The sequence below is a fragment of the Stigmatopora argus genome, chromosome 9 (assembly GCF_051989625.1).
Source record: "Stigmatopora argus isolate UIUO_Sarg chromosome 9, RoL_Sarg_1.0, whole genome shotgun sequence".
In the NCBI taxonomy this organism is placed as follows: Eukaryota; Metazoa; Chordata; class Actinopteri; order Syngnathiformes; family Syngnathidae; genus Stigmatopora; species Stigmatopora argus.
Window position 1 is genome coordinate 9,169,284 of NC_135395.1, and position 25,173 is coordinate 9,194,456.

At 37.5% G+C, this 25,173-nt stretch overlaps 2 protein-coding genes across 12 annotated transcripts in view; one reads left to right on the top strand and one right to left on the bottom strand.

Annotated features, from left to right (window-relative positions):
* The window catches only part of glra4a (glycine receptor, alpha 4a), a 49,038-nt gene extending 45,658 nt beyond the window's left edge, over positions 1 to 3,380 (bottom strand). For all 4 annotated transcript variants that reach the window (XM_077608617.1, XM_077608616.1, XM_077608618.1 and 1 more), the window contains exons 1-2: positions 3,149 to 3,380; positions 2,627 to 2,762 (exon numbers count right to left, since the gene is read on the bottom strand). The gene's annotated coding sequence lies outside the window, so the exon portion shown is untranslated. The remainder of the gene's footprint in view (positions 1 to 2,626; positions 2,763 to 3,148) is intronic.
* A 67-nt stretch (positions 3,381 to 3,447) lies between these two features.
* Positions 3,448 to 25,173, top strand: part of diaph2 (diaphanous-related formin 2) — a 202,415-nt gene continuing 180,689 nt past the window's right edge. For 3 of the 8 annotated variants that reach the window (XM_077608608.1, XM_077608614.1, XM_077608610.1), the window contains exons 1-6: positions 3,448 to 3,544; positions 4,109 to 4,480; positions 9,418 to 9,450; positions 11,018 to 11,194; positions 14,603 to 14,707; positions 18,331 to 18,351. In XM_077608608.1, coding sequence (XP_077464734.1) covers positions 4,397 to 4,480; positions 9,418 to 9,450; positions 11,018 to 11,194; positions 14,603 to 14,707; positions 18,331 to 18,351 — 420 coding nt within the window. In that variant the 5' untranslated portion in view covers positions 3,448 to 3,544; positions 4,109 to 4,396. Of the gene's footprint in view, positions 3,545 to 3,609; positions 3,671 to 4,108; positions 4,481 to 9,417; positions 9,451 to 11,017; positions 11,195 to 14,602; positions 14,708 to 18,330; positions 18,352 to 25,173 lie in introns of those variants that run through there. The other 5 variants (XM_077608607.1, XM_077608613.1, XM_077608606.1 and 2 more) reach the window with 5 other exon arrangements.

Sequence of the window (25,173 nt, forward strand, 5' to 3'; positions counted from 1 at the left end):
AGTGGCAATGGCAGCAGTGGCGCACAAAAATCCGGAAGGGCCCCCTGTAGTCACAAGTAGAAAATTGTTGATGCCCTTCCATGAAGACTTATTTCTAAAAAGGAAAAAATGAAGGAGGCAAGGTTCCCTCTATTATTCTTCAATTTTTTATATCTAAAGTAATCCACCTCACTCCAATCCTTCAATACAAACCCTATTCGTTTGGGTAGATGCATAAAAATGACATTGTATTATATGGACAAAGCATAAAGGATGGAATGTTTAGTTTAGTTTGTATAGTTATAATTAGAAATTTGGCTTCAGGAATAGTATTGTGAATGAGTTCAATTCTCGTGCTAGTTCTGTGATTATTTTGTCTTATGGCAAGGGTGTCAGACTCGGGTTGGTTCGCGGGCCGCTTTAACGTCAACTTGATTTCACGTGGGCTGGACCATTTTAGATATAATATTTAGATTTTTTTGTTATAAATGGATTAAAATAACTGGATTAAAAGCCCTGAATATTCAGTTTTTTATAGATCTAAAACAATGTTTATTTTAGCTTTTTCATATATTTTTAGATTTTACAAAATGATTTTTGAACTAAAAACACAGACAAAATTGATTAAAAAATTACAATTATTGATTTAAAAGGGGGAAAATCAGGAAATTTAATATACATATATACTCTTCATTTTAATTTGATCCTAAAACAGAAAGTCAGGACTCCTGATTTACTTTCCCGGGCCACACAAAATGATGCGGCGGGCCAGATTTGGCTCCAGGGCCGCCACTTTGACACGTGTCTTTATGGTGAAGAACAATGAAGAGAAGTATTACAGCCATGTGATAGCCCGGTCATCAACTGGTGACACAGAACATAACCTGCTGCGTTCAGACGAAGTGCAAGCAGGGAATGTTCCGGACTTGTGACTAGGACGCGATTAAATTTATGGGAAACGTTCAAGTCAACTGAGCCGGCACATTGCGTTCTAACGTAAGTGCGACCCGGTTAAAGACTTTCAGCACATGTCGGAAAGTGGCGTAGTCTTTTCATAACTGGTGAAAAGGTGAAGAAGAGCATGATTGTCATGCCAGTGAGTTGTCGGCAGATTTTAGACACGTCAATATGGCTTGATGACTGAGATTTTCTCTGATTATGCAAACATAGTGTGATATAGTTATTAAGCAAAAACCCTCACCATTTCTTGATGCTCTCGGGCACACGAAAATACATTGTAGAGTTCCGAGTTGAGTAGTATTTTTGTTTTGGTGCAAAGCCAAACTGGCTTCCAGGGTCAAACCTTTCACCACCTGACATGTCCTCTGAGGTCAGCACTGTCTGACCACAGTGTTCCCGTTCCACCATAAAACCAAATAGAGTAACAAGCAGCAGTTTAAATGGTCCGTGCTGATAAGCTGACAAAAATATCCCGTATGCTTGCAGGAAATAAGGTGAATGATGGGAGAGGGCTGGTAGTAGTGATATGAAAAGATCATTGCAAGGTAACACAATGGAGGCTTAGTCTATGCGGTCATTTAAATGATTGCCAAACATACTTTCTAAAGTTAAAAAATATATAGAAATAAAATAATAAATATGTGAGAAAGAGAAAAGAGAATAAAATGTATCCTACCTTGTGAGGATAAGCGGTACAGAAAATGATTGAGTGAAATCAGAATATAGACATTAAAAAGGTTCACAATACTATAACCATATTACATTATTCGCCTGTCTTTCCATCTTTTGATGTATTAAGTGACAATGCCAAAAATATGTGCAGAAGGTAAAGCAATAATGGCTTTAAAACATATATAATAAGGTTATGGTTGTGTCTGCTCCTTGCTGCTGCTGTTTTTATATATATGGTTTGTTTTTATTGATCCTTAGCTCCCAGAACAACCAATTCAGCAGGTCATCTATCTCCAAGATGAGGACAGATGGCATGGACAATATTAAAGCACTACAGTGCATCTGTGCAATATGTGTGTTTTAAGTTAAACTTCTGAAATCAAATCATGTTATCCATCAAATTCCACTTTCACAATGGCTGTGTGTGTAGAATTGGAAGTCACTGTGTAAGCTTCAATTAGATGCACCAAAGTATAAACAGGACAAGTCCAAAAATGAACAGCCAATATAACACATGGCAATGCGTATGCAGTAGAATAATACTATTAATAAAAAATTGTACTTTCTATTGACTTTTAAGTATTCAAACACATTTAGTTATCATATTTTGTATTTCACATGGCGTGTATGACAAATGAGAGTTTATTTAGTTCCCTTAGCGGTGAATAACTTAAAAAAATCTGGATATTAGGGGATTCTGCCTAACTAATTGGCTTATTGAAATGCATTGGACTTTGAGCAATTTGTTCCTACTGTGAAGAGTGCTATTAGATTTTATTGCTTTTGGATAAAAAATAAAGGGAAAAAAAACCAACTCTTACATTGTGCAGTCTTTGATGCGCATATCAGATGAAATGAAATGTAAATTTTAAATTGAGAATCTTTCAAATGTATTACTACTCATTTTTTTTTCTTTCTTTTACTGGTTTTCTTCTGGTTTATAGTTAGAATTCATGTTCCTTGATGTATGTAACGCGGCCCGATGGATTGAGTGGTTAGGACGTCGGCCACACACCTCTAAGGTCCTGGGTTCAAATCCGGTCCATCTGTGTGGAATTTCCATGTTCTCACCGGGCCTGCGTGGGTTTTCTCTGGGTACTCTGGTTTCCTCCCACATTCCGAATGCGTGGTAGGCTGATTGGACACTGCCCCTAGGTATAAATGTCAGAGTGAATAGTTGTCCGTCTCCTCGTGGCCTGCGATTGGCTGGCCACCGATTCAGGGTGTGCCCTGCCTCTGGCCTGAAGGCAGCTGGGATAGGCTCCAGCACCCCCTCAACTATAATGAGGATAAAGCATTTTCAGAAAATGAATGAATGAATAAATTAATGATTGATGTGTGTAACCCAGAGTTATGCTGCTAAGATACTTGTCTTAGTTTGCTGTATTTAATAAAGGGACAGTACATATTAATGAACATATATATGTAATATAATAGCCGAACGGACATCATCTGTTATTGTTCAGACTTGTGAAAAAGCACAAAACAGGTCTTTTAAAACAGCAAACATTTCAGCAGTAGATAAATCAGTACTTACTCTTGAAAGCCACGTTGCACAATCATGACGCAATACAAGCACGTGTGGGGGTGTGTGCGTGGACAAAAAAACAGTGGACACGTTGTTATGTGTTTCGTGGTCAATGATTCCCACGTTACTTCCGGTGTGATGTCACTCATCTCGCACAATTCCCTACAAATATAGATCCATTTTTTTTCCTTCAATGGGAGGGATCCACTCCCTGTGAAATCAGATTTGACTCTACACACTGAACGCCACGCCAACGTTCTAACGGACAGTAAGTCCAGGCAAATAGCTGCCATGGATTCCTACTCCAAGCCCTGCCCACCAACCAATAGGGAGCTGGTAGGCGGGGCTTAGTGTGGGCTTGACCATCATGTTTGATTGCCACGATGCCTACCAGGATGGCATAATGTGAGTTTTACTGGAAACAATACTATATTTTGTATTTTTTATATTGTGATTATTTGTTTTATCATGTCTACTCATTTGTACTGCAAGCGATGAACCATTTGACGATCTAGAGCGACGAAGTCCCATGTACGCTAACGTGGCTATATGTACAGCTTTCAAAGTATTCTAGAGAGAACAACGGTGATTTTACACTATTGTTAGTATTGATATCGATCCAATCGCCCGGATTGAATCTTAGTGTTTAACAGCCTCGATCGTAAACGCTGAAAACTACGACTAAACTATGGTTACCCGTGATTTTTTTATAAAGGTTAATGTCCGTTATTATATGTTATCACTAACTATAGTATTACTATTTGAATTGGATTCGGAAATACTATGAGGATCGGGGTACAATACTTGATATTAGTTGCCTTGCAGGGAATTTTGTTTTACGGAATTTGGGTTTACTTTGAATAATAGCTAAGGAATTTAAGAAAACTCGTTTTACAGCAATCGTGTCTTAAGGAAGCATTTTTGACATTTTACTAAAACAATGAAGATCATGTGTTTTTGTTGCTTTAGAGGGCCACGGAGAAAAAATCACTGCTGAACAGACACCACACCTCTTTTGAGGGACAGCTCATCAGCTGGATACTACTTTTCTCCACTCTTCTACTTCCATGTATATTTTTAATCTTTTACTTTTTAAACCAAATGGATACTGACATCAAGAAGTGACCTGGATGGTGTTGCCGAGCGATGTGTTGACGAGGGCTGGCGAGTAAAGTTTGCCAACTTTTTTGTTGTTGTAGTGGCTGAGTTCTTGTCAAGTCATCCGAGAAGGGAACTTACGACCACTTTGCAGGCAAAATGGATCAAGCCAGCGGCGGGGATGATCCCAATAAATCTTCTAAAAAGAGATCCAGCGAGGATGAAGGCAGAAACAAAAAGCTGGTAGGTTCATTAGAAAGTATCACATGAAAAAAAGTAACACTTCCAACCCCGCACCTAACATTGGCTTCTCACAGTTATATGGAAAAAACCAAGAAATATGAACTAGTATGTAACAAGGTTTTTAATGCATTTACAGAAGTTATCGATGTGCTCAGTTTAAGTGCAGCTAATAGATTTCGGGATTGCACTAAGGAGGTAGTGTTTTATCTTGTGCTGTGCTTTGCACTTAGTGCATCAAGTGATCGTCATACTGTCAACTGGTTCCCTCTAAAAGTACTGCTGACAGCCTCCTTGTTTTGATAGTTGGCCGTCGGCGTTTTGAAGTCTCATGTTGAAAATAGTTGCTTAACTGTTTGTTGACTCATTGCTTTTGTGGCGTGGCCCTCCCTACCTGTGAAGAACACAACACGTGTTGAATCATACTCCATAAATGGCTTAGGCGCTTCTGTACTGAACTGCAGAGTACCAAGTGCATTCATGCCTTTATTTATAAATGAGCAGGTACATGTCTAATAAGGTGACAACACTGTGACATCAAATAATTCAAAATTAATTTGCAGAGAGGGTTGAAAGTAATTGCATTCAATTGACAAAGAGCATACATGACACTCCTCAACTAGGTTAGATATTAATTTTTACCTGTCCTATGCATGAAATAGTCAGGAAAAATTGGAGTTCCATGATTGGTCTCCTTTATTATTGTTTTTATTATTTTAAAAAATGAATAACTTTGGCAGGGCAAATTAATCAAGCTCAACAGGATGCCTCTTACTGAAAGGTCAAATGGCTGCACACTGATTTCTGGTTATTTTGTAAATATTGTCTGTTATGACTAATGATACCCAAAACTTTCAAAGTGAGGTTATTTAGAGTCTGCTGCTGTACCTTTCACGTGGAGAAATATAAAACTACAAATGCATTTTTCGTGTCTGAGCAGCTATGTGCAACACATTAACAGCAAATGGAAGAAGTTTGTGGTTCCAAAAAATTGCTGCCACATTGGAAAAAAGGGGGAATTTTCATGTGCTAAATATTTTTGACCTTCTCACCAAACTGAATTGTTTAGTGGTCAACATTGTCTTCCCCCCCAAAGATTATCCACATTTTTGAAATGAATGTAATAACCCGCAATTGATACCATAGACTTGAAATGCTATACCAAGCTGGGAATGTTGCTATGGTATTAACTTTTCCCATAACCAGGGCCAAATACTGTGTTGCAAAGGCTTTGTAACCACTGGTTGTGTTCCAGCAACTTTTTAAAGAGAACGTGCCACCACAGTGAATGAAAGACAGGAAATCACAGTGGGAAGTGACATATAAACAATACTGACATTACTGTGCAACTCTGGATTATCGTGACTCCAGATTTTTCACTGTGCAACTCTGAAGTATCTTGACTCTGAATAACCTCACCCTGCAAATGTTTCTGATTCCATAGAAGGGTCTCGATAGTCAAATAGCCCCTTCCTTTCCCCTGTCCAATGCTCCGAAGAATTAGTCCTCAAAATGTTCATAAGTTATTGCTGAAATCTCAGAGGAAGTAATCATTCACCTCTGGGTGGGTGGGTCGATGAACTGTCATGTTTTGTTTATCCCAAACTTTTTTGCCAGGCCAAAATGCTTCCAATTCAAATATTTTAATAATCTGGAGCGTTAGATGTAGACGAGGAACGCTGCCTATTTACGATTCCGAAGAGAGGGTTACATCACGTATACACCATTTCGCTCTGGAGACCGGGTGTAGATATTTAACCTAGCCAAGGACACTGGAATAACACTTCTAAAGTTAATGTTAGATTCAAGGGCCTTTCTGTTGATGTTATGGGGAAAAAACTCGTGAGAGAACGAAAGGACCTTTAAAGAGGAATTCAGTAGACCAGGTTAGACGGAATAAAAAACTGTTTTCTTTTCACATACCACAGTAAAAGATGCCACTCCAAGCTGTATGAGGGAAAAGCCATTCCCGTTGGATCTGTATGAATATAGGGCTGATTTCTCCCATTTTAAATTATAGGCATGATCATAACATGTGCTCTAACAAGAATTGAGTAGAAAATTTATTGTCTATAAAGTTAACTAGGGCGGCCCGGTGGGTGAGTGGTTAGCATGTCGGCCTCACAGTGGGTGATCTGGGTTCAAATCCTGGTCGGTCCACCTGTGTGAGTTTGTATCTTCTGCCCGGGCCTGCGTGGGTTTTCTCCGGGTACTCTGGTTTCCTCCCACATTGCAAACACTTGGTAGGCTGATTGGACACTGAATTGGTATGAGTGTGAGTATGAATGGTTTTGTCTCACTGTACCATGCGATTGGCTGGCTACAAATTCAGGGTGTCCCCCGCCTCTGGCCCGAAGTCAGCTGGGATAGGCTCCCGTACCCCCGTTACCCTAGTGAGGATAAAGCGGTTCAGAAAATGAGATGAGAGATGAGATAAAGTTAACTATATTGCATAATCTTCTACGAGAGCCACTTTGCTTTGTGATTAAAATGGTATATTTTGAGATGTATGGGATGAATAAACTTTAATCTAATCTAATCTAATCTAAATAAAAGGTTTTCAAGATTTGAACCGTTTCCCCCCCATCAAATTAATTTAAATCATTTCCAAACATTTTTTTTCGAGTAAGACCCTATAAAAATGCTCAAATATTGCATTCCTTTCCATCCTGCCACATAAGGCTTAATAAACTCACTTGGAAATGTTAAAAACGGTCCAGTGTTAAGCATGTGAGACAGGAAATGCATCACGTGGGAGTGTGCTCATAGCATTCAGGAAGTTGGCGAGAGAGGAAGCAGTAAAGAATGCTTTTGTGACACAACGGAAGAAACCCCCTTTATATCTGATTCTCAGGCTCATTCATATTCTCATGCAGGACATCACTAAGTTGTCTCCATTCCAAAAATATGGACTTCGCTAGGGTATGCCTAGGTAAATTAATCAGTCTCCAAAGGCAAAATCCTAAAACTCTTTGCCCAATACAGTATTTCTGGGCCTGACTGTATCAAGAATTTATGCAACTGCACTCACTAAATATTGTTAGTTGACAATCTCCATTCATTATAACTGTGTGACATGCAAGTATTAAGGAGAAATGTACAAGAGATTTTCAGGACATAGACGGATATGACCCTAGGGGCTGGCTGTGCAGTCACATGGTCACAATGCCCAGTGAAAAGCCATTCACATGTTGGCCCGGGCTGCCTTTTGTGTGCTTCCAAATGATTGCTGTTTTAGGACACTACCAACAGGACCCATGCCTGCCTGGAATAATAGAATAGCTTCCATCACTCATGCCCATTTAAAGGCATTGCATAAAAAGACAGAAAATGTTTATTATTTTAAAGCAATTACTGGGCTGCGTGTTTATAAAAAAATCTACATAGCTCATTGCTCTTCTTTTTTTCCATGCAAATCGGCTGAGAACAAGTTTGCCAGTAGTTTTTTTTTATTTTAATCTTGGCCTTTGCATGCTCACTTGCAACATTCATGTGCCAAGTTGTTTACTCTGGCCTACACACATAGTTTACTCTGTGTACTGCACTAATCCGAAGGCTTCATCCTAGATTGCAGTCTGTTTATAAACTTTTTTAAAATTTAATACACTTCCAAAATATTTTTTTGATTGGACACTCTACATTGCCCCTCGGTATGAGTGAGTGTGAATGGTTGTTGGTCTTTTGTGCCCTGCAATTGACTGGCCACCAATTCAGGGTGTCCCGCCCTGGCCTGGAGTCAGCTGGGATAGGCTCCAGCAACCCCCGCGGGCCTAGTGAAGATAAAGCGGTTCAGAAAAAAAATATATGCACAAATTGCAAGCAAACTCTAAATTAGGTTTCCTTGATGGAATCATTTCTCATGCTTTCAATATAGCTTTTTCTCATGTGTACACCTTCTTCCTGAACCTCAGACTACAGTATGAAAAATATGTGACTTGATTTCTTCAGACAGTGTGTAATTGGGTAATTCCATTGGTATTTGCGGCATTCTCATGCCAGAAACCCAAAGTGTACACTACTTTGGCATCTGTATATTCTGCCTGAGTCCACACGAACAAATTATGTTAGAGGGTTCTGAAGGGGAATCTTGAGTCTTTGGCCATTCATTTACAGAGAGGACCATTATACATAGTTTGAGTATACATAGTGTTCCACAGATGCAAGCTAAAACTAGGCCGTTATTATTAGAGGACATTAAAGTCGATGCGACTTTGTTTCTAAAATCCAATCAAAGCAGCACTGTGGCCACTGACTTTATCGTTATTGTTACGATGTGCGACTTAAAATGACATCATACAGATGGCCCAGTTAAATTGGTTGGGAATAACAGTTATTGCTATCACTAAACACTTTTTTTTTTACGTGTAAATGTTTTCCTTTTACCACCAGGAGCTAAAATAAAATGATACAATGGGATTCACTGTTTTATTTTTATTAATTATATTATTATGAATTTAAACTTTTTAAATAACATTTACTTTATAAATTATCCTAAGTTTCCACCAATTGACTTTCAATATGATTCAAACAAACTTTGTGTTAGATCTATGATTATGCTCAAAGAACTGAGGGAATGGCCTTGAAACAGATTATTCCATAATTTTCGATTGGAGTTGTATGAATAAGCTTTTTTTGAGATGAAGTTGAATTTTTTTTAATTTTAACTGCAAGGTATATTGTGACAAAATAAATCAAGCTATTTCACAATGTGGGTATTGAATTGAACTATTGAAAAAAATCCCATAATCCTCCAACTTTATGACATAGACGTGAACTGTAGCTGATGGGAACACATTGGTAGACATATTTCCTATAATAAATACTTATCTATGGTGAAAAACCTCTATCGGTGCATTCAAGATGGATGTGGGCTTCGGTTCACCTCAAGTCATTGTGTGTTTTCCTGTCATTTACACTTTGCCCTCCCTCCCTTTCAACAGAACATACACATTAAAACATTGGCTGATGATATGGTAAGGTGTTGGGTTTTACTTTGGCATGTTCTTTTTTTGGGTTGCTTTGCTCATACTCATCTGCCTGCATGTGATGTGACTGAAATAAACAGATGGATCAAACATGCGTTCGGTGGCAAACAGATAAATGCAGTTTTTTTTAAGTCTTTGGTGAAATCCTTCATTAGGACTCTGACTGTGTGACAGCTGCTTGTTTGATCCATTAAAAAAATTCAGCAAGAATACATCATGCATGTGATTATCATGTTTTTTGGTTTGTTTTTATACTTACATTTTTTGGGTTGTTTGATTTACATGAAAATAACATTCATGCATTACCAGTCAGTTCATTAGGACAAAGTCAAATAATGTTGTTTAGAGATTTTGATTATGGATTTTTTTTTAAAGCAAGAAAATATGTTTTTATACGGGTTAATATATTATATACTTTCTTAGACCATTGTGTTACTAATAATAATAAAAATACTAATATTAAAGTAAAAATTATGCATAAATTCTAATCCCATGCCGTGTTAGTATTCATTTTTTTCTTTACCTTTCTATGAAAAAGAATATCTGTAAAAATGACCAATAGTCAGTCTTAAATTGTTCTTCTGTATTGGTAGCCAGTCTTTTTTTCACAACAAGCCAGCGTGCACCTGTAAATAACTCACCTTTCAAGCATGCCCTCGGGAATTTGCTAGAATTTGAAGCTAACAGAATGTTCGACAATGCACTCAGAAAGCACTGCTACATCTCAGTGTTGTCCCATTAAAAAAAGCATTCACGCGACAAGGTAAAAACTTATCCAAAGCGGCAAAGCCATCATGACCTCCTCTAGCTTGTCTGTAGTCTGAAAAATATGTTACTTTTTTAGGCCAATAAACTAGAAATAGTAAAGTACCGTAAAATGGATCCAAAATAAGATGAAGGCAAGTGATGTTTTTTTCCTGCCAGAGTAAATGTGCCGAACGCGCCAAATCATACGTTTGCTTTGCCAATCCACTGACTGGTTCAAATGAAATCATGTAAATGAAACAACACATTAAAAAGATGAGGATGGATTCACTGTTTTTAAAACCACTGTGCATGTCCTTTTAATCTAGCACATTCACTCCATTCCATTCTATCCCATTCCATACTAATCCTCACAATTAGTTACATATGTGTGTGTGTGTGTTGGGGGCCCTGTTTTATCTTGGTCCATACTATATGTAGAAGATAATGTTAATGCCAGTGACTATGTGAAGAAAATTGTGCATATTTACTGTATAATCATTGGGTATGGTGGTAAGTGGCATTTCTTGAGGTTTATACACTATTTACTTCTTCTAAATTGTTGTCTTTTGGTCACATTTTTATTTATTTTCCTGTTTTCTGGTGTAACTTGGTAAAAAGTATCTTAATTCCTGATTAGCTTTTAATGTTTTTTTTTATAAACGCTGATGGTTAGTAAATTTAACTTGACGTATAGCACAACTCTATTAAATATTGTCTCACAGTGAATTGGTATTGAAGATAGTTCATTCAGAAAGTTAATATAGCATCAATTTTGGGAGTGATTTCTGCAATTTGTGTTTTCTTGCAGCGTGATCGCATCACCAGCTTCAGAAAGACGGGAATGAAGAAGGAAAAGCCCCTCATTCAGCATCCGATGGACCCCTTTTCCAACCAGACTGAATTACCCATTCCTCAGCTGTTTTTCGACGACCGCTCCATGAACCTTTCGGAAAAGGAGATCATTGACCTCTTTGAGAAGATGATGGTAAGTCAATCATCTTACTCTTCATCGTTTGTAGTTATTCAGCAAATTAAATTTTGACGTTTTCCTTCGTGCTCACAAGCAGCTGTTTAATTAATTCAATATGAAATGCGGTAAGTAATTTGTCATGTAAAGGCTATCACAACACTTGGGGCCAAAATATGATTTGCAGAATAATCTTGAAGTATTTCTAATAATTGGGTGAAGTAATTGCAACCTAGAGGACAGACGTAATCTTACTTTTACCTTCTACCCGCTCTAATTTTATTAAGTGTGATGTCATTGTTACCTTGTAGTGATTCATGTTTTAATCTTTACATGTTTTTGATCACAGAACATAATTTTCTTTTGCTAAAAATGACCTGAATTAACTTTGCCTTTATCCCAATCTGCACAAATGGTGTTATAGTCAAAGTTGTTGGATACCACTAATTAAATCATAATTATTTTAAGACACACTTGCTTCACACAATACAAATTCTTGACCCCAAATAGACTACATTTGTATTGGGATTTGGATTATGTTACAGAAGTAAGCCCCCCACACATCTAATTTCAGGACCAACACATTGTCAAACTCCCCAGTTGGCTCAAAGCATTGTCAGTGTACTACTGACAAAGGAACATTTTCCTATAGCTTCATTGTATTGGTTGTGTTATGAATAAAACCTCTGTCTGCCTTTTTCTCCCTTTTTACACAATGCCCGTTTTTACCAGGCGCTACTTGAATATGATTGCGGCTCCTATTTTTTAATCAGGTTCGGGCTTGAGAATTTCCTTGCCTGGTTGCCCATCCTTGTCACTCAGTTCATTTCTTAGTGACAATGTTTGTGCTCGCAGTAGCGTGACATTAAACCCGAGCTGAAATTTGCCTGCTGACAGACAACACAGAAGGTAGATTTTTTTTTTGCGTGGGAGTTGACATTTGACAGACTCCTGAGCAGAAAAATGGCATAGCAATAATTAATTTCAATCCAAAAGGGTTATTCATTTCAAGCCCTCTCAGCTCTTAGAATAAGATAAAATCTCGTATTTGCTCCTAATATGCTTTAATATGCTCCTAAAGTTTCACAAAATATTCTGCACATCATGATAGATTGAAGCGTTATTTAAGTAGCTGTTTTGCACATTTATCAATTTGCACAGTGTAGCTAAAATGGAGTTAACATTTTGTTTGTCAAAAATCCCACTTTTGGAACATTTATACACTTTTAAATCTTTTATGGTCATGCATACAACTAATTCAGTTGGCGCTTCTTTGAAAGCCCTTTTTGTTATTGTTTGTTTCGCCATACTGCAGCCATAGCTGCCCAGCAGGACTCAAAGGGGAGTACATATTAGTTGGGACCCCCGCTGTGCACTAATGACCTGGTGAAAATGAAAATGTATTTTCTTTTTGGGGAAGTGCTTTTCCTCTCACATCGTGAAGCCTTAAGAGCACACGGTTAAAATCAAAGGTTACAATTGACAGGACATGAAGGAAATCTGAGGAAATGAAGGAATAGACAAAATTAGGGGAGTCATTAAAAAAAAACGGTATTAAGAGTTACTACTACAGAGCGATGATGGGATGTATTTAAAGATTAGCCATCATCATTGCTTTAAAAAAAAAAAAAGTCTTGTTTGTCTAAACTCAGTTTTTTCCCCCGGATGAACCCAGTGGGAAGCCAGTGCAACTCATCAAAATGCAATACATTAAATCCACTGAACTGCTCATAAAAATGCATCTGAAAAGGTTTCAGATTGTAATCAAAGACTCCGGAGCTTTTAAAGTTGAACTTTCAAGATGAATCTGCCACAAAAGTCGTACATATTTCAAATCCCGCGACATATCAGCTTTTTAAGTCATTGAAATGAGTTGAAACAAAAATGTGTTTTTATGTTGTTCAATAGCTACACACGCATGGCCTTGTATATCATTGTGCAAGGGTTAAAAGCAAAATAAATAAGTTATTTGTCCTAAAACATTACATATAGATGGGCAAATAGTGGTAGAAAGTGGCCATTTTATGATAGACAAAATAGATGACCCCAATTACAATAACAATTGTCCCTGATATCATATGGTAGATCAATCAAAAATCAAACTGTAAGAATTAGTTTTTTTATATTGCACATTTCATCTAAAAATATATACACATTTTCTAGCTATTGCACATTATGTAATATTTTCCTCAATCTTAAATGAATGGGGCAAACTCCAAGCAAATGGAGTGATTTTGAATAATGTCTTGAATAAAATAAGGCCAAACAAAATTGACAATAGTAGTACTACATTCTTCTTGTGCCAATAGAGGGCAGCAAGGCTCTGGAAATGGCTGGTGAGATTTTAGCATGCTTTTTTCATTCTCTGCTGAAACCAAGACATTTATTTCTGACAGAGAGTGCTTTTTATAAACATTTACTTCCATTCTAATCACCATGTCATTGTGTAGCTATTAGTCCTCTGCTGAGCCTTTGCTCCATCCAGTCTCTTTTCAAATTCAAGGCACTTTTTTACAGTGTTGTGAATGAAAATAGCAAAACATACTCCACCTCAATAGTGTGCATAGGCTTGCCGATCAAGGCTTTTTAATAATAATTTGATTGGTTTGTCCTCTACGACCAGTTTCTAATTTTGAGATAGCAGTGCAACATTTATTTATTCAAGGAAGGATGAATACTGCCTTTTTATCCCCTCATCTTGGTTTACCTTGGAAATCCTGTTGAAATGAAACGCTGTAAAATGATCTGATCTAATTCCAAGGGTGGGAAATGAAATGAAAACATTCCAGCCACACGAGAAAACTAATCATACTTAATAAGTGGTGTGACATTAATATTGAAATTTGAGCATTTTTAACAGATTCAGAGTGAAATTGATAAGGTACTTGTAGACATGGCATTAACACGTTAACTGGCATGTTACAGTAAGTTTAAGGCTTTTGATTTCTTACTTTTTTAACCAACTTGTTCATTAATTCATCATTGAGAGCCTCTTTTAAATCAAGATGTCATAAAATTGCAATACCACAGTTGCAACGTAATATCACACACTTTTACTACATTGTGGCATCACATTTGAGTGTCATATAATTATATGAGAGGCACGATGTACACAATATTTTCCACACAACAACTAATTTCAATGATTATGTGTTGTTAAATATTCTGTTCAGCTTCATAGAACGACTTCTGGTTCCAATCAGATAAATAATATCCATCTCATCCACAGCCTTAATGAGGATAACCTGTGCAAAATATGTATTTGATCACACTGAATGTCAGTAATTCTTTCATTATTTATCTATATTGTGTTACAAAGCTTAGTTAATATGTAAAGAAATAATCTTTTCTTACAGTCTTTGAACGTTCTGTCTTTTCCATTTTGTTAAATGTCACTCACTGCTTTCCTCTTTATTGGCTGTCTAGGAGGACATGAATCTGAATGAAGAACGAAAGGCGCCTCTTCGCGGGAAGGATTTAAGCACCAAAAGGGAAATGGTCGTCCAATATATCTCAGCCACTGCAAAATCTGTGAGTCAGTCCTTTTTTTTTTTTCTTACAAAGAAAGCGCGGTTCCCCATTGACTCTAGTTGGTCTGTTGAAGTGCCGTGATGACTCTTATTGTGAATCTCCAGATTGAGTTCAGCCCTGATTCTCGTGCTTCTGCAGTATAGCTTGCTTGCATTTCCTGTCATTGCTGCACTTTTCATGCTTCACACCTCTGAATATTCTGATTGCTGTCTGATTTATGCCTCTGATCCCCCTCATTGTTTTGTTCCCATCATTCTACCACCACCACCATCACTGGGTAATCGTAGGTGCTCACTTACTCACTCAATGCTTAGGTGGATGGTCAGTGCTTTTTTAGTTGTTTACTTGCATGCTCAATTGTTGTTTTTTTTGGTTGCTGTGTACTTGCACGAACGTTTATTGACAAATTTATCTACTTTTGCGGAAATGATGTGAACGGGGTTGTGGGTACAACAGCAGTCTTGCACTAAACATTAACTTAAAAAGTCAGGGCAATTTTTGCATGCAAGTAAACCATAACTGAACACGTGCCTGTGTTTTTAAAACATTTTTTTTTAGATTTACTTGTTTCTTTCATACTTTATATTTAGGCTAACCACCTATTTCCGGCTCACTTTTGGCCAACCTATGACTAGGAGCTGATCATTGGTGATTTAAAGTGTTAGTTTAGTGTGTTTCCATGTTAATATTACCATTTGACGTTCACTGTATTTTTTCATAAAAGTAGTATGTTATATTTAGTTTTTTTTTTAATCAGTCATTCCTGTGCTGAATTGTAATTCGCTGTTAATATTATTGAAAATTTTTCTCAGCACTGCCACATTTGCAGTGGCGGAAACAAACCTTGTTTTTCATTATTCATACCACCAAAACATAATCTTAGTGACTCATCAGCCATCATCTTGGATAGAGTGATTATTTAGATTCTGCTTTCCAAACCTGTGAAGCATCATCATTTATTTGACTCCTCATTGTTATGGTAATTAAACGGTATTATTGATAATGATGATTTTTTTTCCCCGAGATGATTGAACTCCTCACTGGGCCCATTATGCTTTTGCGAACAATATTTTATTCAAATGACTGACATAATGTGAGGAGTCAAAAGAGGAGAACAAAACATGTCTCACAGCACCCCGCCATTACGACGTGATGTTGAAGAGGGGGTGTTTGAATGCCAGTGTTGACATATCATTGGCTGCCAAAAGTGGGGTACCCTCTGGCAATGAAAAGTGTTGCCTTTATTCATGTGGATTCTCTTTAGTCGGCGTTTAGAGCAACTTTAGTTTAGTTTTGGTAAATTTAGTATCTTTGATCTCAGTTTATGACATGACAACCGGAGCACTTTTTTTGCAAAATAAATTTGGCCTGATATTAATTTTCTGAAACTCAGTTAGTTTGAATAAAATACAATTAATTAAATTATGAATACATACCATCAATAATATGGGGCAGTTAGTGCATTTCAATAGACCCAAGAAAACTGGATTATTTAAATGAATACTATTTTATTTGTCTAAATATGACAGCTACTGACTTTAAAATCAGGGTATTGACCAGATTAGAATTGGAAAATGGGCCAATAGTGGCTTCTTAAAAAAGCATTAATGCAGGAATGTTGCTGTGTTGGTTTGCTTTGGTGCTTGGTGATTGATTGTATGTCCAGTTTGGGTTTGGTTTTTCCTTTTTTGCATTTTCCTCTCAGTTGTTGATGGCTTTTCAACGTCCTGATAGAATCTTATTATTTTTAATTGCTGTAAAATACAGTATTTCTCATACGATGCATCTATTTGGCTTCAAATAATCATTGAGTATTTAATAACGGGGAGGTTTACAGCCATATTCTGACAAACAAATACTATGCAACTTAAAAAAATCCACTACATTATACATATCACTGTGAATATTTTGCTTACTCGTGTAATGCGTCTTTCAAAATAAATGTTTTATTTATTCCTTTCTCCATCCCCTCATGGGTGGTTATCTCAGTATTGCCCGGCAGAATTGATAAACATTTCAAACTGTCTTGCGAATAACACCTACCAACATAAAAAAAACTCTTTTCGCATAGCAGAATTTCCACATACCGACCGACTCATTAAAATATTCACTCTGCTTAAAAACTTAGGGACACTGTTGACCATCAGCTTTGCATGAACATGTCTTTCCCATGCTTTCAATATTTCCTGCAGTTTTTAATGTTCACCAACCTAAAAAAAAACCACCACTTTTCCTGTAACCCTGTTAATTCCTTTCACTGAGATTGTGCTTGTCTGGTGATTTCCTGTTTGATTTTAAACTCGGCTGTACCTCAAGCTTAAGGTGTGTGTTGGGAGTGGCTTGTAAAGACAACGTGTCCAACATCCATATTGCACTTCAATGCAGATACTATTGTATTGATTTGTTGGATACCTCAAGAAAATGGTTTTATTTATCCTATATACTCCCTATCATGTCATAAGGATTTATTATTTCACTGTAATACTTAGCCATCCTTCCATCTTAAATGACTATGTTGCTCATAATTTTAACGTCAAGCTCCTCCCTCACCTTTGCGTGCCTTGTCAAGTCGGTGTGTGCATCTCAAAGGATGTATGCTTCTTTAATATGCTTCTAGTTTTTGTACATTTCTGGTGGCATCAACTGTGGAAAAGAGCTTAGCTACCTACAAGTAAGCCTAGTCAGCACAATACTACATTGCTGGTCTGACGAGTGTCATGTGGGAAAGCGGCATACAAAGACCGATTCATAACAGCTATGTCACACAGCAGGTACTGTAAATTGGACTTAATGGCACCTGCGACAGGAACAATCACAGTGAGACATGGGAAATAAGATTAGAAGAGAGTACGCTAGAGAGTAAGGCGCTATGAGAAGGAGACAAAGAAGGAGATGAAAAGCTAAAGGCGCAGCAGCGTGTTCCATGATGATATGTAATCAATAGGCATTTCCTCAGATGCAATAAAGAGAAACTTCATTTTAATACAATTATCTGCTGGAAAGGCACACTTTCAGGCCTCCAACTGTCATTGTAAAGATGTATTGTACTTATATCTGCATGTTTTCCTCTTGAGAGATGCGGTATGAAAAATATTCTCATCTCTTATTTATTGCAAATTTTGAGGTCTATGTTAATTTGGCTCAGTAGAATATTTTTCACTATCTTGACTCAAGAAATGCAGTAACTCTGTTTTGGGTTCACGGATGTGTACATATAACAGATCAGCTAAAAATAGGATTTTTTTTCTTTTCCACAGTTGTTGCCATTTAATTGATAGAAATTCTAAGGAATAAATTAAGAAAGGTGCAAATAGTAAGAGTCCCGTTGTAATAGCTTGCCTGACTGACGCTTTCCCCCCATGCTTCTATTAACAACTGAAACATCTGGAAATATTTAGCTATCAAAAAAAACATTTTGCTTTGTATGTGCTTCTATTAGTATATTTGTCCTCTTGTCCAATATTATATTTAAAGAATTCATAGCTGTATTGTGTAAGATGGACAATTTGTAATATCAAACAAGTTAACGCTCATGCCTCAATGTGTTATTGTCTGGCCTACTTATGACTTTGCTGTTTGTGTCTTTTTGCACATTAACCTTCTCCGCTGACTGCTGCATGCAGATAACTGGGAGCAAAGTTGCGGTAAGTAGTCCATCATTTCTATTTGGCTTCTGTTTTTATTTATTTTTAATAATGTGGAATCTACACCATTTGCAAAACACAATGTATAATTTGATGATACTTTTTTGAGGGTTAAATTATACACAAAGATTCACGGATGCAAATGTCTACACAGTATTTACATTAGTATCACTATGACATGTTGGCGTGCAGCCCTGTTAAAGAACTTTTCCCTGCAGTCAAATATAATCTAAGATCGTATCTTGAATTGTTTAATCCTTGTGTACAGACACCTAAAAAACTAGTTAAATTTTGGTACATATTCATGCCTATTTTCCATTTCTGTGTATATTCTGTTTTTGTTATTGGTTATTGATTATTGGTTTTTGAACTTACCATCAGTGTTGTAGATAGTTCATGCACTTTGGAGCCATTTTGGCACAAGCATAATGTTAGTTTGAGACAGTTTGGTTTCAGTGCTTTTATAAACAAAATATTTTTGATGGTTTGAAGCATCTAATGCCGAATATGATATAATATTAAGGTAAAACAGTTCATGGCAACCTAGCTCAGCCTATGTATTCTGACAAAACCATCCTTTTTAACCATGTTTTTAACATGTAACAACATGTCAATGTTAAAGTTAGCATTTGAACCCAATGATATTGCAGGTGAAAAATATTCGGGCCTTGTTGAATACACCATGGGGTTTCTTTCTATAATAGGGCCATGAGAGTCAAAGGAAGCTGAAAGTGTTTAGCCTGGTTAGCTGGTGGTTGGTCACAGTTAACTCCCTGCTTTGCTGGCAGATTCCCATTTTCACGCTGTCAGCGTGTGTCATTGGGATAGAGCGCTCTCACTTATGCTGGAGGGAGAGAGCTGGCTATGATTGTCTGTTGGGAATGAGTAACTGTAACTCCTCTGTCTCAGGCATGAAATTTCTCTGACATTCCTTGCTCTCCCGCTAGAGAACGAGCTAGGAATAGAGAATGTTGTGAATTGGATTTAATCCAGTTTGACCAGCGTGCAAATGTGCAACATTTCTAAGTCTCAAATGCTCTTTCCACCTCAAGATTGAGTGATGGATGAACAGAATACACAGAACCTACCTACCCCTCTCTTTCTCACTATACATATATACATAGATATAAACATGATTTATAGGAGATGAATTTCTGAAAAATCAATTCTAAGTACATGCTTGTTCACAGTCCAAATGAGTTTTCAAAGTACCTTTAGAAAATGAGAAATACGGCATTTCAAAAGGATTCTTCCTTTTGGTTCAAGCAAGCTATTTAACAGGGTGCTGAGGGTTGATCAGATTTAATGTTGCTCATGTCCTTGGTCCTTTCAAAGCGCTTCAATGAAAAAATAATCATTTGTGTGGTTCTACATGGCCTGCACCAGTGTGCTGCATAGATTATAGGTATTTTAAATCAGGATCAAGGAAACCTGTTTTGGAAGGGTACGAAATGTTTTTCGTTGAGTGAAAGTACAATTCATAAACTGAAAAAGTTTGTAGCATTCTTCAGGCCAGACAGTTGTTGAAATGTAGGGATTGAAAAACTGGACACAATAATTGCTAGTTTCCTTCTCCAGTCATGTCCAGGACTTTCATTGCAGTCAAAAGTAATAGTACACAAGATTAAAAAACAAAAACAAATCAAAACTCAGTCACTTTATAATAATTTGTTGCAAATATTTTGCAGTGAATGATAGCCGGAGGTGCCAATCCCGTATGCTGGGTTTCATCGCTAGTAATACAGTGCCAGACCTTTGCTTCAACTCTATTATGAGAATATTTGGCAGAATGGGAGCAGCTCACGTTAACACTTCACCATTTACCCCAATGCTTTTGGAAGTACTCACATGATCAAAGTATACATTTCCAGTGGTAGCCATAAATGCACAAGCCATAAACAGCTGAGCAACCAATTGTCCCATTACTTTTAGTAATACCGCCCAAATTAGTTGTTGAACTGTCTATTACCAACATCTGTACTGACATACTGTTAAAAAAATTGGGATTTTCTTATCTACAATGTCAAAAGTTTAGATTGACTTACATACTATATTTTCCTATGCGAGGAACATCTTCAAGGACACAACACCACCACACTGCAAGGCCCAGCATGACGCAGTCCTGTTTGCCAAACTGGCAAATAAGAAGCGAGCATAAAAATTAGATAATGCCAGCAATCTCACACTACTGCAGATGCACCATCCACAGAAATAGAACCCTCTATATTTATAGTTGGGGACTTTTTGTAGCTGATCAGCTGTTATTAGAACTTCAACCTCTGGTGACAGTGGCAACATTTACATGATAAAGATTCTTTAATCCGATCAGTGCTCGGATTAAAATTATGATCTTTTAATATTGCCAGCGACGTGTTAATTCGTCTCGGATAGATATTTGCTGTGAAGTGGACCAACGCTGTTGTTTTTTTTCCGAATTTGTTTCTGCTTAAGATCACCTGTAGGTGTTCATTGGAATTTTTGGGAGTTTCCAATTTTATTCCTACTATTTTTCTCTCTTTCCCTCTGCGATACATCTTTTCAAATGTACTATACGCAATTGCTGCTCTTCCATCAGTTGAACTGCTTCTCTTGATGTTGAGGGGATCATAAAAAGCCAAAGTGGTCACCGCACACCAATATTGGATTGAACGAGGTCTCTCAATGCTTTAGATTTTGTTTATGCTTGTGTCAGTGTGTGTGTGCACAATCTAATGACGGGGTGTGTTGGGGTGTTTGTGTGCGACCCATTTGTTTTTCCTCCATGCAGGTCCAACAGATGTGCCTATTACATCTTGGCTTCAGCTATTGCAGGCAGAGTGTTTGATAGGGTGGCCAATAAAAAAGGAGGGATATGAAAAATGTGAATCCGAGCACAGCCTACTGTATATCTGTATTTGATGCATTTTCGGCACATCACGGATTGAAGCTGTGAATGCTCTCCGTTGTACATCTCTCCCCCACGGTTCTGTTACACACTGAGCGTCACTGTCGACATGCTTGGCCCAGCAGGAGTCTGCTGCAGGGCCGCATTAGGCGCCATAAAGTTTATTGCATATTTTTACAGCCCACCTCTCTGTATGCATCCACCATCACATCCCGTCGCATCTGCTTTAACTGTTCACACAGCTGTGAATTTCTGTGTATCCCCATGGTTTATGTATAACGGCTCCTCTGAAATTCTTTATTTGCCTCTGTAACTTTTTGATATCGCTTGCAGTATCGGCGTATATTTAATCTTGATCACGTTTCCATCTTACGCTCGGAGTGTTGCCGACTAAATGTGTCTGAGTAGGTTTAGACGGACAATGCTGGGAGGTAGTGGGTGGTCTTGATAGAGCACACTCCTGTCTGTAGTTTTGCCAAACGCTTGCTACATTATGTGAAAATGGAACCCACATCGCATGGGGTCGGAGTGAGCCACTGCTTGTTACTTAAATCTTGCTGTTATTTGTGAATCTTGACCGAAACAATGCCGGATTTGGTAGATAAACACAAGAGAAGTATTTACAGGAAGTGTAAGTGTGAGTTTTTTCAGGCTTATTGAGACTTGAGGGCAAATAAGGTATCATGTCTTCCTGCCAATGGAGACAAATAAAGTCCAATGAATAATCAACACGCAGCTTCCTTTCCTTCCTTTCCTTCCTTCAAAAATCCTTCTCTTGTCACAATCGGAGACATGATTGATATGTTTACACAAAATTTGTCAGAATAATCACCAGTCACACTGTTTGGCCAAACGTCCTTAAACACTGCATCTATCAATCTGTAAACATACTCAGAACGAACCCTTTAGATTTGTTTTGCCTCAATCGCCACTGGCTTCATGCGTTATTCAACCAATTGGAAGAATTTACAGATTTTCTATTCACTTTGGCCCACTTGCTTTCACTAACCACGAGAGCTCACGTTCCTAATATTTGCTTACAGGGTGGTTTGTTTTTTTCTCGGGAGATTTTTGTCTCGCCACCACGTTGTTCTCCAACTAGTAATGTAGTAATGTATGCTGGCACTTGGTGGCAGTAGGTGCTCACCGAGTTGACAGCTTTTCCCTCGCAAAGTGCTGAATGCCAGGTGTTGCTATGAACTGAACGAATGCACCCCCACGCCTAACACATGACCGTTATGTGTTGCTCAGTCTGCACATTATTTCAATCCATTCAAGGGGAGAATAACTGTAAGATGGATCAAAGGCATTCATTCGGATTGTCCGACCAATTCTTTCACTTGAATAGGGAGCTTTAAGAAAAGAAGAATCCTTTCCTATTTTCTCAACATTGCTCAACAGACAACCTCACCAGGGTCCACTTGATATTTTCCTTGGAATATTTCCCTTCCTCCATCATGGCTAGTAAGCAAGCACTTGTTTGCCCTACCTGCTATTGACACAACCACTCTTATTGACCGATTCTTTATGCAATCATGCTTGAATTATTTATTAGACTGACCTACAAAAACAAATAAATGTAATCCCTTGCCACCAGTACATTTGTTATGCTCATTTAACAAGGGCTTAGGCACATTTATCTCATTTTGTTACTGTATGCTGATTTCACTTGCAACTTTGCATTATTCATAATTGCAATCTCCAATACACCTATGCCATATAAAAGTCTTACAATTAGGAATATGTCATAAACTTTCCGTAATGACAATTAACATTCACTAGATTGAGGTAGAAAGAAAAGAGCCACCCTTAAAGACAATCCCAAATCTGTCCAAACTTGGACCTATCTTGCAGTTCTTTAGCAAAGCTGTCAAAACTTTTTTTTTCGTTGTAAGCTTCAGCCCAGCGGGCAGCTAGAGGATTACCATATCATTCTTTGTATTTTTTTTTTGGTGCGTAGTTTTGGGATGCCGCCACGCTAGGGGGTACCAGTAATTGCTGAAAAAGAATGCTATCCACACAACCGTAAATAGTTTTTTGTTTCATAGTTCATTGGTCTTCACCATGGCTGCTAAGTACAACATAGCTGAAGCGATTATGAGGTGACAATAATGAAAGACCAATGAAATACACACCGCAAAGTCAGTTGTGTTCAGTATATCAAGAGACTTACTCTAAACAGGAGTCATATTGTTCTCCTTTTTCTCACATTAATGTGCTACATTGGTTGACTTAATTTAACACATGGCAGGAAAGATTGTTACAGTGGAGTCAAATTAAACTTGGTCCATGACCATGTTTTTGAATTAAAAAACCTAATTTGTTGTTGCTTTTGTCTTAGAGTTGTTTCCGACAATTAGAGTATATTGAAGAGGCTGGATTGATGAGCAATCTATAGTGTTCCAAAGAGTGATGCCCTTGAGGGTCGCCAAAGATGTAGGATGCCAGGTGATATCTAATCATGTTGACGTGGCCGGTCCGTGTCTTTATGTTCTGAGTGGTCTTAAGAGCTTATGTTGTTATTGCTGATTGGATGACCAGACACACATACATGCACACTTTAGCCTTGAAGCAAACACACTTGGCCAATGACTGAGGTCAAATGCAGAAATAATAATAATTCAGACACTGGCATTCATTAAACTCTTTGCAGATTGTTTTTAATGATTGCACTTTAAAATATTTACAATGACCCCTAGTTTTTCGTGGTTAGTTGGGACCATTGATAAACTGCAAAGTAGGATTTTTGGCGCTGGGGACGTGGGATCAATCCCAGCACAGCCGCAGTGTGATTGACGACGAGGACGGTTGTCTGTGTTCACGAATTTGAATCTTTATAGTTGGATATGTTGTAATATTGTCACAAACCAAAATATTGACTTTACCTTTAACCCACACATGCAAAATCCACACAAGAAAAGCTGAGGATTCTAATTTGAGAATCTCTTCACTATTAGGCAGTCATTAACCATACGCACCACTGTGCCTTCCATGGTATCATTTAATTTACTATTCGAAGATTGGAAATAAAAGAGAAGATAAAAGAAATTCTGCTTAATGAAGATGAGTGGATACAGCTTTATATCCATGTCATTCATAGGGCTACACTGATTGGACATTCTGAAAGGATTTTCATCCTGTGTGTTCCTCCATTATATGTTACTAATGCTTTTTGTTGGACCACACACTGCTCTTTGTTCGTTGTAATTATATATTCCCATAATGGCCAAAGACTTGTACAAACCCTATTATAAAGTTTTCTTTTACTTCACTCTTCATTATTTACTTTTTCTAAGCACAAAACTAATTGGATCCTGTTTCTTGGCTCATTCGGTGTTTTGAGGAGGAACTTTTATTTATTTATTACAATTCTGTGCAAATAGACACTTATTGTCTGTCATTTTTGCCCGACCTGCATTGCCATTGGCTTACACTCAAAAAACAGTTTATGAATTAAAATACTGAGGACATATAATATAAAAGTAAATGATTTTAGGCGTGCCTTTTAAACCCAAAAATATGCTGTATGATACCATTTATAAAATATTCAACAATGTTGTATTTTAGTGTCCAAATCTTGGATTTCTTTTTCATATTTCATTATTTAACATTACATAATGTTCTCTAATTAGCTTCTATTGCCCAACAGCTGTCTGCTATTAGGGTTCTTTGTTCCAGATGTTATCTCATTAGAATTGCATTGATCATTTTAATGACACCGAGAAAGATTATTGGTCCAGTTTAATGTGATCCCATAGCTCCATTCCACCCCTGAGGTCAAACCTCTGTACTTTTTACCCATCCATCTGTTCAAGTTGTTGAAAGCTGTTGATAGTTTTTTTTTTACTTGTTAGTAGTAAATTTTTAGTGTGGGCAAGCAGTTTGCTGAATAAGTTAGCCAAAATTGAGCTTATGTTCAGTGTCAGCAAACCCAATTC